Raw genomic sequence first — 13,984 nt, forward strand, 5'->3', positions numbered from 1 at the left:
ACACCGGCATTCCGTCCGGAATAACTGAATAACTGTAAAGCGCATAAATGGAGGTCTATGAAAGCTGAATTTATAGGGTGATCCAAGCACAAAAATTTTCTCTGTTTCATAGATACCACCTTATTGTAACTTCATACTTAATATCTTAAGTATGGATTATTATTTTAATATATTAAGTATACCTAAAACGTCCACACTATGCCCGAAATCTCTCCAAAGTAGATTTCGGCTTAAATCCCAATTGGTTCAGTACGTTTGTAATTGGGAAATATGAAATGTATTGTAAGGGATTTCAACAAGAACTCTTCTAAAATCCACAATGCGGCCATGCAAAATTGCCACCGTGTGGTTATTTTCATGGTAGATGCATGTTGAGTTGGGTAGTAAGTTGGAATTTGTCGACTAAATAAAAACTAGACCTCCAATGCAGAATAAAATATAACTTTTTGAAAAATTTTGTTATAATTTTAGGAGGAATGATCGAAGCCAATAATTGAAAAAGTTTATTTTCCTTAATATGTATGATTAAAGAAATGCAACTGTGAAAATTGATATTTATTTCAGCGCGATAATGCGAATTTATTACCTGCCTTTATCCAAAAACGAATGGAACTTAATTGTTCGCTCCAATCATAATGTAAATAGAAAGAAAACAGTTCACAACAGTTAGTTTTATCTCAAAATAATAATATTCAGTGAAAACTAAAAAGATGCTGAAAATGAACGAAATCTGAACTTTTTGGCATTGTAATGAACACTTGAGAAGATGCAGCAGAGGGCGATGCATATAGGTCAACGAAAATACTATGAGGTAACTCAGACAAGAAAATGGGTGGAGAACTTCTCAAAGGAGAGTAGAGCAACAGTCAGGAGTGCCGTGGGAATAATGACCAGGTACCTAGAAGATATGTTTTAGGACCTTACAGAGCTTGGAAACAGGGAATTGAAGCAAGTTAGGGATCTCCTTGAGGACACAGAGTTCCTGGATCAAACGAAGGGTAGGAAGGAAAAAAGTTTGAGCACTTAACAAGTCCAGTAACAAGTCTCCTTTTCAACTTAACCTAAAGTCTCTTTGCTATGTTGGCAAAGGAAGGCAACATACCTCTTTCAACATCCCCCTTCCTCTTCTGCAACTATGGTTTGGTCTTAATCCGCTTTTCCTTCTTCGTGGTTGACTGGGTGGATCCGCTTGCCTTCGTATTTGCCGCCCTCAACCTTGCCGCCCTCCACAAGATTCTGCTTGTTGATTCCCTTGAGGACCACTGAAAACAAATTAGGGAATTCGTTAAGGACTCAGAGTTCCTGGAATAAAAGAACGTACGATGGGAAAAGAAATTAGAGCGCTCAACAAGCAGAATAGTGGATGTGTATGTCAGACGACAACTAGGAAACCTGGAAGGTGGCGTCGTACCCTTTTCAACATCCTCCTTCCTCTTCCGCAATGATAGTTTGGTCATAATTTGGTTTAACTTCTTCGCGGTTGACTGGGTGGATTCGTTCGCCTTCATCACATTCGGACCAACCTTTCCTCCCTCCGTTAGATTCTCCTTGCTTGAGATTGCCTTGGAGGCAGTATTGGGTTTTCCAATAGACTTGAAAGCGGGGTGGTGTTTTCTTTCCCCGGGGTTCAATGTTCTGCTCTTCTGGAGATTTTATCCTCTTTCCAATACCATTGGGAGGAGTTTCATCATCATCATCTGGTTCATTCTTATCAACTTTCGTGGTCAAAGACTGAACGGTAAGTTGGGTTCGCCAAGATGGTGATATTGACGCATTCATTTACATCCGACGCGCAGTCATATTCTCTACCTACGGGCGGAAAGGACCTAACCTCCACTGAGCCTCTTTATCTTAATAATGTCTTTTGCTAACAGCTACAGAGCTAGTCTTCAGTGTCATTTCAAGTTTCTACTTCGGTGCATCTTGTTTTTCGTTCATCATCGGGTTCATTCTTTTCAACTTTCGTCGAAGTGGCCCAGATAATCTCTTCCTTCCCGTGGTCAGTCTTTTCGGCGTCATCGCTGACCTCATCGACATTCTTATAGACACAATGTATGTTGGGTTCGCCAAGATGGTGATATTGACGCCTTCATTTACCTCTGATTAGGAATCGAATTCTCCTTTCGGAGGTAGAAAAAGGGGGATTGGACCTTACCTCTCCGGAGTCTCTTCGTCTTACTCATGCCTCTTTCCTCAACAAACATTTCTGATTTTAGGGCCAAGCGAAAGGAATATTACTGAAGCTTCCGGAATTACAAAACACTAGAATCATGTAACGGAAAACGTTATTCGTGATGCTATCACCTACACCGAAGATGCTAAGCGTAAAAACATCATCGATATGGCTGTCGTCTACGCTTTGAAGAGCCAATGCCACACTTTGTACGGTTTCGGCGGTTAAACATTTTCTTGACGCCATTTGGATAATATTTATGAAGTGGGACCATTTTATAAAGTTTAGAAGGAAAAAATCACTTTAAGAAAAGATTTAACAATCGTTCTAGCAAAGGCGGGGCAGTTACATCCTAAAAACATGCCCGAAGTACACCATTCTCTACTGCTTCTATTCGGCACAGATGTGGTCTCAATTCTAGGTTCCCGATCAATATTGCCACGGTCCTCCTAACACTTCTTGAGTAGTTCTCCAGTCTTTTTCTTATATATGGCATCCCATAGTATTTTCGTCACACTTCGGATCATTGCATTGGTCATATATATCCCAAGTCTATTCATCCAATTTGGCCCGAAGGCCTCTATTTGCTTTGCGTACTCTGAGATCACTTACCTATGTGTCTTAGCTCTTATCGCCAGTGACAAAGTTAGCGTTTCAAGGTCTCACCATTTCCAAAACACGCTCTACATACACTATCCTCTGCTGCTCCTATGTGACACATTTCTGCTCTCAATTCTAGGTGCCCGGCCATTATTACCATGGTCCTCCGACTGTCTTCCTACTCTTCCTCAGTAGTTCTCCAGTCGTTTTCATTGCACTGGTCCACATCGCTTTATGTGTTTCCCGTGCCCATTCATCCAACGCGGCCTGCCATTGCTTCTATTGGCTATGCGTTCTCTAAATTCACTTCCCTATGTTTTCGAGCCATTTAACACAATCCGTTATGGCACGCACTTGTGCTTGCAGGACCCTTTCTGCCCTCCTGCAGAATCTCTTAGGATTCGTTCCCTGCAAAAGAGTGTCTCCACCTGGTATGATACACATCGGGGAAAATGAGTGTCCATCAAGATTTTTATCTTATCCTCTATTGATTCCATTCTATAACCCATACCGCTACCATTGTTTCGATCTGGGTATGGGGTTTAGAGAGGTATTTCTTCATTCTCGAAGTCTCGGTAACGATGTCTACGTGGCTGCAGAATAACTTCCAGGAATCGAATTCGCCCACTGAAGAGGGTGAATCACTCCTGATAACCCCAGTTATAAGGAATGATTACTGGCGTTTTGAGAACATTAGTAAATTACGTTTAGATGAGGAAATTTTGTATTGGGTTCTTCGTTACTATTACAATTCTCCCATCATTCATTCGTTATGAAATTAGCTAAATTTGTAGGACAATAGTGTTCCGATCAAAGAATTTAATTTATGCGTATTTCATTTAGATGACAATAATACCCTGTATCGGAAATAGGCTTATGGAGTTGAATTGCTTGAATTACATCCTCCATAACGCCCACAATATTTCAATAACCAATGAACCCCAAATACCTACATAACATATTGAGTTCATGTTCCAACGTAAAATAAAAATAAAAAGCAAAAGAACTCAAAACGTTTTAATAGCCCTCAGGTGATTCAAATTTTCACCTGAAATTCTGAAAGCAAAAACAAATCTCATATGTCATATAGCAACAACAAGTTGCTAATAATCTTATCAGTAAAAACAAACCAAAAATACAGAAACAAAAATATCCGTATCTTTGATTACAAAAACACCAATGATAAAAACGACAACGATCATTGCAGAGAAAAAAAAACGCCAACGCAAAACTAAAATTAAAAGAAGGCTCTAGAGTCCTACGGGACATAGTACTGCCGTGCGATCACAAAAAATCAATTTCGATTTTTTGAGTATATAACCCAGTGATGCCAGTATTGGGGATTCCCCCCGCACTCCTCCTTGTACCTCTGTTCACATACCTTTGTATGTTTGCTTGTCCTAATGTGGCTGAAATACGTCGCTTCGTTAGAAGTTCGTCTAACAGCCTATGGATTCCTTGATCAACATTCAGAGTTGTCAAGCCATTTAATATGTTTTATATGTTGGATGGACGTTATTGAATGCCTAGAAAAAACACAATTGCATATTCTTTGACACAGATAGTGAGCTTTCAATAAAGCTGACCAGTTCATGGAATACTGTCTCAGTAGACCTGCCCTTCGAGTATGCATACTGTCGTCTCGAGAGCAATCTTAAATCGATGCTAGTTCTAAGCAGTGTTGCCAGGTTATGGGTTTCCCCCCAAATTTAGGGGTTTTTCACGTTTAGGGGGATTTTTGGGGGTAAAAAATATCTTAGACCTTATAAAGTGGAGAAATTCTCAACCAAATGTGGAACAATTCTGGCATGAATTTGGAGGAAAAAGATGAAGGAAGTCAAGCCAAGTTCCTAAACATAAGCAAGTATACATTAGCATTATTTTCATTGTCCTTTTCAATTGCTTCTGTTGAAAGAGCATTTTTAATATTTGACACATTTAAAGGCAAATTAAGAAATCGTATTTTAACTAAGCAGCCGAAAGCATTTTAAGAGTTACATTTTCATTCAATTATGGGTCTAATTTTTCAATTTGTACACTGCAACGGCAGACGATTGAATTCTTTGTGGCGAAAAATGCCTTTATTTGCTGTTTTTGTATCACTACAGGATTTGTTCACGAAATTTGAGAACCCATTTTGTACTTTTTACATTCTTAAATTTTTGGGGGTTTTTGAAAAAAGTCTGGACAAATTTAGGGGCTTTTTCTTAAGATTTTGGGGGAAGATTCAAAAATCTCCTGGCAGCACTGGTTCTAAGATAAATATCTATCATTCTCTCTAAAGACTTAAGAAGGACTGGGGATAAACTGATTGGTCGCTTCCCGCTTTAGGTATGAAAACGTTTTTTGTTAGGATTATCCTCTTTCAGTAATGCTGGTGACATTTCTGTGTGTTTCAGAGCTACTCTAAGTGGTTTCAATGCAATGTGGAATGCCATTCGGACTCGACTATAAAATGGAGGTCCTAAACATAGAATCCGGCAGCATTCCTATATATTTCGTTGTTGGTTAGTTATCTCCCATACCTAGATCGTATCACGAGGCTTATCCAATCTATTTCAGTATAGGTTTAACGATTAGAAAAATCGAAAAAGCTCCATGGCCAAATTGTAAAAAGGTCCCCATTTCCAAGACATCAGTCCGATTTCCGGATCTTGAGCAAAACGCGAGCGCATAATATGATAATGGGGTGTTATATACGATGAATTCTGATGGCCTTGCAGCTATCTTTTGGCCCGGTTGCCTATATATTGGTCCGATTTCTGAGAAGTTATGCCTTCGATGCCATCGAAGAAGCTTTCAGCATCGATGGTAGTAGCGCACTTACGCACTCCCTACACCAATTTCGTTAGATGCGGACTATAATAGACTAGATAAGCCATGTGATACGATCTAGGTATGGGAGATAACTAACCAACAACGAAGTAGATAGGAGTGCGGCCCCATTTAGCTCAATGAAAAGGAATCTCCGTTTAATAGCCGAGTCCAAACTATGGTCAAATCGCTTAGAGAATCCTTGGAGAACTCAGAAATGTCACCAGGATAACTGAGAGGTTTGGTGATCGGTGGAAACTGGAATTGTATGCAAGGCGGGTATGCTAACCATTGCACCACGATTGCTCCCTTGATTGAAAAGCTCGTAAAGTTTTTCTTTGGAAATGAAGCTACACATTTGACCTTTAAGGATTTAGATTAAGAATGAGTTGGCCATCGCGGCGACTAGATTCAGTTAGTAAGATAAAGTCAGGGAAATAGACGAACCACCAGACAATAAGGGCGCAATGTGCAGAAACGTTGCTGCTCAACTGATCTGATTATCTGATAGCATTTCACATAGAAATTTATTATTTTTTTTTTACTTTTCTAAAAATCTCTTCTCATTTTCTCTTTTCAGCATTGCCTGCCTTCAAGAGGACCTCGGTCACCTAGGCCTGGGCGGTCCTACAGATTTGCCTTATAAACCTGAAATTACTCATCAGCATCAACACCAGCCTCACAAAAATGTTGTTGTCGATCTAAGTGATAGTAGCGCCGAAAACACCTGCCAACATCGATGGCCTCCCAACGGGGGTACATTTGGACATGCCGACAAACCTATAGGTTGGATGTATGGTTTGTTGGGATGCATGAAACCGGTACTTTCGTTTATCGGAAAGGCAGGTGTTATAGAGATTAAACATCAGAAACCAGAAGACTGGGAAATACCCTTCGAAGCCATAACCGATCTACAGTGGTTAGGCAGCGGAGCCCAAGGGGCCGTATTTAGCGGAAAATTAAAAAATGAAATTGTAGCAGTGAAAAAGGTGAAAGATGCCAAAGAAACAGATATTAAGCATCTAAGAAAATTGGATCATGAAAATATCATTAAATTCAAGTAAGCTTTGCGTCGAAAGAAATCCTGAAAGGGTGATTTGATCTTCATTCTATTTTACAGAGGTGTATGCACTCAATCACCGGTTTATTGTATTATTATGGAATTTTGTCCATATGGCCCATTACAAAATATTCTCAAAGAAGAGGAGATTATGTTGCCTTCCCGTTTGGTTTCATGGTCCAAACAAATTGCATTGGGTATGCAATATTTACATTCTCACAAAATTATACACAGAGATTTGAAAAGTCCAAAGTAAGTATTTCTTTTTTTCTGCACTCCTTGAAATGTGGACAAACCTTGATCGAAAAATTTGGGACTTCTATTTGACCAGCATACTTATAAGTGCCGAGCAATTGGTGAAAATCAGCGATTTTGGTACCAGTCGCGAATGGAATGAGATAAGCACGAAGATGAGCTTTGCTGGTACCGTGGCATGGATGGCCCCGGAAGTCATACGCAATGAACCCTGTTCAGAGAAAGTAGATATTTGGTCATACGGTGTTGTTCTCTGGGAAATGTTGACATGTGAAATTCCCTATAAAGATGTCGACTCCTCAGCCATTATTTGGGGTGTGGGCAATAATTCACTGAAATTACCAATACCCTCGAGTTGTCCCGAGGGTTTTAAACTACTGGTGAAACTGTGCTGGAACACCAAACCCCGTAATCGTCCTTCATTTAGACAAATTCTATCGCATTTAGAGATCGCCGGACCAGAGCTTCTTCGAAAGACCGAAAAGCAATATTTCGAAACCCAGAGATCATGGAAGGAAGAGGTACGATCCCACATGAAAGAGATGACCCAAAATGGTACGAGTATACATAAATTTGAACAAGATCTAATACGAAGAAGAACTGCGGAATGGCGGCATGCGCAAGATATACGCATGGTGTATGAGGATAAATTGGAGAAGACGAATCGTTTGTATTTGGAATTGAGTGAATGTATGTCTCAGCTGCAAGAGAAAGAGAAGGAAATAGCAGAGTAAGTAAAATATAGATATAGACCTTGGGGAAACTTGTAGTAATACTAGCGGGCCTTTTCTCAATCCACAAAATTAATATCTGAGGTCGTTAAACTTTAAAACCATATTAGAGGACTGATGGACTTCATAGTCGACAATGCCACGGATAGTTTTTAATTTTTTTGTCACAGAGTACTGATGGATTATTATCAATATTGCATTTTGACCGTAATCCATACGACGACATATACTACAAAATCTAGCCAGGAAGCAATCGTTTTATAGCCGAGTCTGAACAGCGATATAATCATAACTGAGAGAGGATAATCCACCCCAGAAAATCTTTTTGGTGTTTGGGGGAAACTGGGATTGAAGCCGGGGCCGTTTGTATGCAAGGCGGGCATGTTAACCATTGCTCCACGGTGGCTCCCTTGATATGAAAAGTCGTAAAGCTCCATGGCTACATTCAATGTCATCGAAGAAGCTTTCACCATCGAAGGTATTAGCACACTTACCGAATCCCTAGACCTGGAGTGCAATAGACAGAATAAGCCACGTAATGGATAGGTATGGAAAATAACCAACTAACAAAGAAATAGATAGGGGTGCTGCCCGATTAAGTTCAATGACAACGAACCTCCGTTTCATAGCCGAGTCTGAACAGCGATTATGCAGAAAAGTTGCTGGCTCTGCAGCTATCCATGGTTAATTTCTAAAATTGATCCCAATTGCCTATATATTATTCTGATTACCGGTTTGCTGGCGCATTATCAAGCCCCGACGAAAATGAGAGCAATTAATGTAGATATTTGTACAGATGTCTGTGAGCAAACAGCGGGCTCATCATATGACAATGGAGAGGAAAGTAAGAAGAAATCTGCTATCCATTGCCAAATGCTAAAAACATCCCGATGGCCTAGATATTGTTCCGATTTCTGGGGTTTAACACATTACAGGAACCGAAGGACCAAACCCTCACGGAAACGAGGCATTTAGAGCTGATACTTTTACAGATGCCTGTGAGTGAAAAACGATCTCATCATATGATAATGGGGGTAACGAATGGGGAACTCCGACACTACAGCTATCAATGGTCAAATGCTAATGAAGATCCTATTTTCCTAGATATTAGTCTGATTGATGCACCAAAACACAGTATAATAGGCTCACAATGGAACACCTACGGAAATGAGGGCAATTATGCGGATATTTTTACAGAAGCATATAAGAGAAGATAAAAGCATGCACATCATATTATAATAGGGGCAACATGCGGGAACTCTGCCGGTTCTGTTGGTATCTATGGCCAAATACTAAAGAAGATCCAAATTTCCTACATATATTATTCCAATTGCCGGACATTAGCTTGGTACTACAACCAGATGTTCGAAAGAAAATGAGGAAATTTTTACAAATGCCTATGAGAGAAGGTGGATGCGACTAATGCTTCGTACGCAGTAGGATAATATCGGCATTATCTACGTACCTGACGCCATAGTAGGAAATAAATTAGATAATGATATAAGCCAGGTAGGAACCCGCTTATTCATCAGGTATCAAGGTAAAGTAATAAGGTTAGGTTAGTTATAGTGGCAGCCCGATATTTCAGGCTCACTTAGACTATTCAGTCCGTTGCGATACCAGCTGAACCTATCTCTAAATGTTGTCCGATTTTATGTTTATCTCAATGACAAGGGACCTCATTTTTATAGCCGAGTCTGAACGACTTTCCGAGTCTGTGAAACCACTTAGAGAAGCTGTTCGAAACACTCAGCAATGTCACCAGTATTACTGATAGAGAGAGCATAATCCACTGCTGAAAAACTTTTTTGTGTTCGGCCGAAACGGGAGTTGAACCCACGGCCCTATCTCGGCAAGGCGGGCATACTAACAATTGCACCAGGGTGGCTCCCAACGTGAAGTAATTGAACGTTTGTTTAGCCAAACTGGTTGAATTGGAAGTGTCTCGTCGAGTATAAGAAATGCAGATGCTGGACACTATGCCGATGCGTGATAAGATGTTTGGGTAATATTCGCAAATGCTGGGATACAACTTACGGTAGACGAAAAGGCTTATCATAACGCTTATGTGATTCGATTGGGGAATGATCTGCTGTTAGTCATTACCCTTTGATTGTCGAATAGAAAGTTCTGGATCTCTGGATCTAGTCAGGTATCTCGAGAAAAAACCGCGAATAATAATTTATCATCCACGATTCGGGGTGAGGGTAGGAACGCAAACATCGAGTTCCTTCCCTTAAATGGAGTCTTACGCGAAACGAGAGAGGTTTCATTTGAAATATGTTTAAATGATGTTGCCACGCTAGATATGGTCGGAAATATCATAAAATTGGATGATAGCGTAACAATATTCTTCATTACCAGATGGGTTGACGTCCTTGTATTAGTGGGAGATTGAGAGATACTATGCAACATCGCTAGGTCGTTCATTTATATATAGTTCCTCCTAAGTCTTAAAATAATGCGACGTGATTTATTTTGCCCTTTTTCGCAGACGTGAAAAAAAGTTACCCGGCTATAAACCTACGAAGCGTTTTGGTTCAACTTTACGAAAAATGCAGTATTACAGACGAAGACTTAATGCACCTCCCATGATGATTACAGCGAATGCGTCGAGTGCCCAACAAACGCAACAGCAACAATCATCTACTCCAAATCCCGAAACTACTCCAGAGGTAAGTACTCTAAATACTCGGCCCTTTGGTATTTCTCTTTCAATTTCATTTTTTTTTTTGTAGAGTCCCGTTAAATGTACTCTCTATGCTCAATTAGATGGCAGTACTTCGCAACCCAAATCCTATTGCGTTGCAACTCAAAAAGCTAAAAAATCCCGTCATCGTCGGGTGGGATCTGGTTCCATTGCCTGTACAGCTCCCAAGTATAGTCCTTGTCGGGATCGGCGCTACATGAGTGAGCCAGAGAATCGTAAGGGCAAAATGGTTGACACCGAAACCCAAACTGATGCCATGGACGTTAGCGAAACAGATTTAAGCCCGAGCGCCTGCTTCCCTACTCGTGATATTGCCTCAATACTAAATCACTGCCCTGTACCATCGCAACCCATTGATGTACCTACGGTAACACCATCCAACTCAAGACAACTTGCCGAACCTCAAACAGCTTTACATACACACCAACATCCCCAGCAGCATCACTCAAGTCCACAGAATCAACGTATGACTGAACGACTGCAGCATCACCAGCACCAACATCATCAACAAAATGGCGTACAATGCAATACATCACCTTTAACGATAACACCCACAAGTCCGAATGGCAATGGATCGTTAACTACCAGCGATGTTACCTTCCAAGATGCCTGTTCTAGTCCCGATCAATTATTGGATGATGTTATGAATAGCAATGAACGATTAGATTTGGCCGATTGTTGTAGTGATAATGAAAATCTCGAGCGTCTAGGACGAAAAGTTATTGAATTGATTAATGAGAACCGACTTTCAATGCAATCGTCTATGTCCAATACATCCACTGGTGGGCCAACATCAACGACGCCTCCCACCACAATGGGTCAAAATCATGCCACAATTACTGCACAACCATTGACTCCAGAAAATGGAAACTCTGAAAGTTTACAGTCTTCAACAATGGGCGATGTTATCGATGGCAATGGCTTGACGTCTGCAGATATTCGATCACCACGTTTAACACGATGTGTCAGTTTGCATAGGAATTCAGGACGTCAACAATCGATGGTTATTGGAACGGGTGATGCCACAAATGCAAATGGGGAATCGAATGAGGACTTTTGCAATGATAGTTGGTCTGATGAAGAGGGGGAAGATACAGACTATAATTATTCATTGCGTAGAAGAAGGTAAGAAAATTGCATTCACAAAATAGTAACCAGCTTTTCGTGTCTGATACATTTGCTTTTATTGGAATGGGGTGATATAGAAGATAGGTTAGGTTCAGTCCATTGTGATACCACAGTGGTGAAATTCTCTCTTATCACTGGGTGCTGCCCGATTCCATGTTAAGATCAATGACAAGAGACTTCCTTTTTATAGCCGAGTCCAAACGGCGAACGAAAGTGTGTCAGTAAGTTGCAGTTATTAGGAAAATTTCTCTAATATCATGCAGTTTATGTCGGCGTTTTTCTCAAATATCATACAGTTTGAGGCGGTCTCACCCAGTTCAGTTCTCTGCCGGCTTTACGAAACGTAAAACCGAAACGTAGAACCGACTTTGTAGCAACAAATGTTCTTTAAAAAAAAAAAAAGTTTTCATTCTATTATTTTTTTTGGCAGACAACTTGAAATTATAACTGCCGATGCCTTTATAAAAAATGTATCGAATCAGCGCTTCGACCGCAACGTCGGTAATACCAAAGCTGTAGGCATTGTCCGACATCTAAGCGGTTTACATTTGCATTCTTTGCAGAAGAGAACTATTCGTCTTCTTGTATTTTCGTACTCTCTGTAGTCAGTATATTCGGTGCGGCAACCTCGATATTACATCATTGATTGAATGGCAAATTACATTTATTTCACTCGAATGAAAAAGTTTGTTTCAATGTAGAGAACCATTGCTTAGCGTATTTATTCCCCTGGAAGGGGAGTCAGGGATAACTGTCATGGTCACATCATATTGGGGGCTGGACATGATGGAATAAAAAGCAGTGTAAGACCAAATAAGAGGAAAGGAGTTTGCGGAACTCAATTACCCAACTGTGGTCTAAGTGGACTCAAATCCGTCTGGCACGGATCCGTGTCATCCTCCATATCTTAACCTAAAACCAAATACCTGGCTATTCTAGCAAGAGGGCAAAAGAAGAATGCGAAGTTCATAGCGCGCATGATAGGTGATTTGCACGAATGGACACTGACGACACGTAGGTGTACGAAGATCGGAAGAACATCTTGAGCACAATTCCTACTATAAACTACCGCGAGGTGACATTCGACTCCCACGGTAGAATTTAGTTTTATCGGCGGCGCACAGATTTGCACGATATTTACATCCGAAATAGATGGGGTCAACTTAATGAGGGCAAGGTCGGGAAACCACTGAAGAAAATAGGGGTCATCATAGGGCCCGGGTTCCAAGAGTTGGGGCTACATTTATGTCTAGATTGGGATTCCTTCACATCGTAGCAGGGTGATGTGGAACCTGGCCTAAGATGGAAACAAAGATGGCTTTCGTCAAAGATACGAAGTCCCTAGCAAAAATGAAAGGACGAGGTAGAGCGCTTAACATAGGCTACTCAGAGCAATATACTTCTGGGATATTTTTTTAGAATACGGGGCCTGGTCCAAGATGGAAACAAAGGTGGCATTCGTCGAAGATGAATGAAAAAAAAAACGATGTACAAAGCTCCGTTCAGACAACAGCTCAGACCAACATACTCTGGTTTAAATTCAACCGACGAACTGAACGGACGTGCTTTTCATAAACGGGATAGATCAAGCCACTACCACCACGAAATTCACCGCCATCCACTGGGCTGCCAACTTTAGGGTCCAGTGGAATAGTTTTGACTGAAGTTATCAATTTGGGAAATGACCAAGAGATAGGCCGTATTAGTCGACCTGTAGAGTGTTGCGACACCTCTTTGGCAAGTCGAATATTTCCCAAGGTAGTGACATTAAAATGTGTTAGTCCCTCAAGAAAGATTATCAAGAAACTTAGAAATTCTGTATCTATCATAAAGAAATTAGGATCAGTTGACCCAAGGACATTGTCGGCTAAGCAAAATGGGCGCAAGAAATTGTTAAAGCCATCAAAAGGGAACGATCGCCGGAATAGCATCCAGCTTCCAATTAGAACAAAGATCGTTTGCAAAGAACACTCTTGTGATAGCTATCATTAATAGAGGAGCAATGGACGGTATTGTTCCAAAACACAAATGGAGGAAATGGAGAATGCTTTATTTGGCGTCTAACCACAGGTGCAAGAAAAATTTCCGGGTCCAAATCCTCGACACCAAGAGTCTGGTTAATACCAAGGACGATTTAAGTTAATCGCATTTTAAGACCTGAGGTCTCTGGATTGTTTTAAAGCTATTTGGGTGCTACTTTGTGAAGTTTGGGAACGTGCCGTCATGGACTTAGTCGAGAAAAAAGACATTCCGGCTAGACCCAGGCCATATGCATGGATTCCTGCAAACCCCCTGATCTTGAGTCTATATTAAACAGACCAAATGAATGTAATCCAGATCTTCCAACAGCTGACTGAAAGATAGGCCGTTTGGTTGAGGTGAATGGACCATGACAATATCCGGTATTTATATTGAACACTTAGCCTATCCAAGTCATAGGACCGTGTTAGTTATGGCTTCAATGTCAGGTGCCTGTTCGACGATCGAACATAAATTGTGGTGTGACCAACATG

The 13,984-nt window shown here is 40.7% G+C and overlaps 1 protein-coding gene across 3 annotated transcripts in view; it reads left to right on the forward strand.

Moving 5' to 3' along the window:
• wnd (Mitogen-activated protein kinase kinase kinase 13 wallenda) overlaps positions 1-13,984 on the forward strand; it is a 61,214-nt gene that overhangs the window by 45,255 nt on the left and 1,975 nt on the right. For all 3 annotated transcript variants that reach the window (XM_075306337.1, XM_075306338.1, XM_075306339.1), the window contains 5 exons: positions 6,168-6,647; positions 6,708-6,899; positions 6,979-7,632; positions 10,128-10,308; positions 10,372-11,468. In XM_075306337.1, coding sequence (XP_075162452.1) covers positions 6,168-6,647; positions 6,708-6,899; positions 6,979-7,632; positions 10,128-10,308; positions 10,372-11,468 — 2,604 coding nt within the window. The remainder of the gene's footprint in view (positions 1-6,167; positions 6,648-6,707; positions 6,900-6,978; positions 7,633-10,127; positions 10,309-10,371; positions 11,469-13,984) is intronic.

The sequence above is a fragment of the Haematobia irritans genome, chromosome 4, assembly GCF_050003625.1.
Source record: "Haematobia irritans isolate KBUSLIRL chromosome 4, ASM5000362v1, whole genome shotgun sequence".
Lineage (NCBI taxonomy): Eukaryota > Metazoa > Arthropoda > Insecta > Diptera > Muscidae > Haematobia > Haematobia irritans.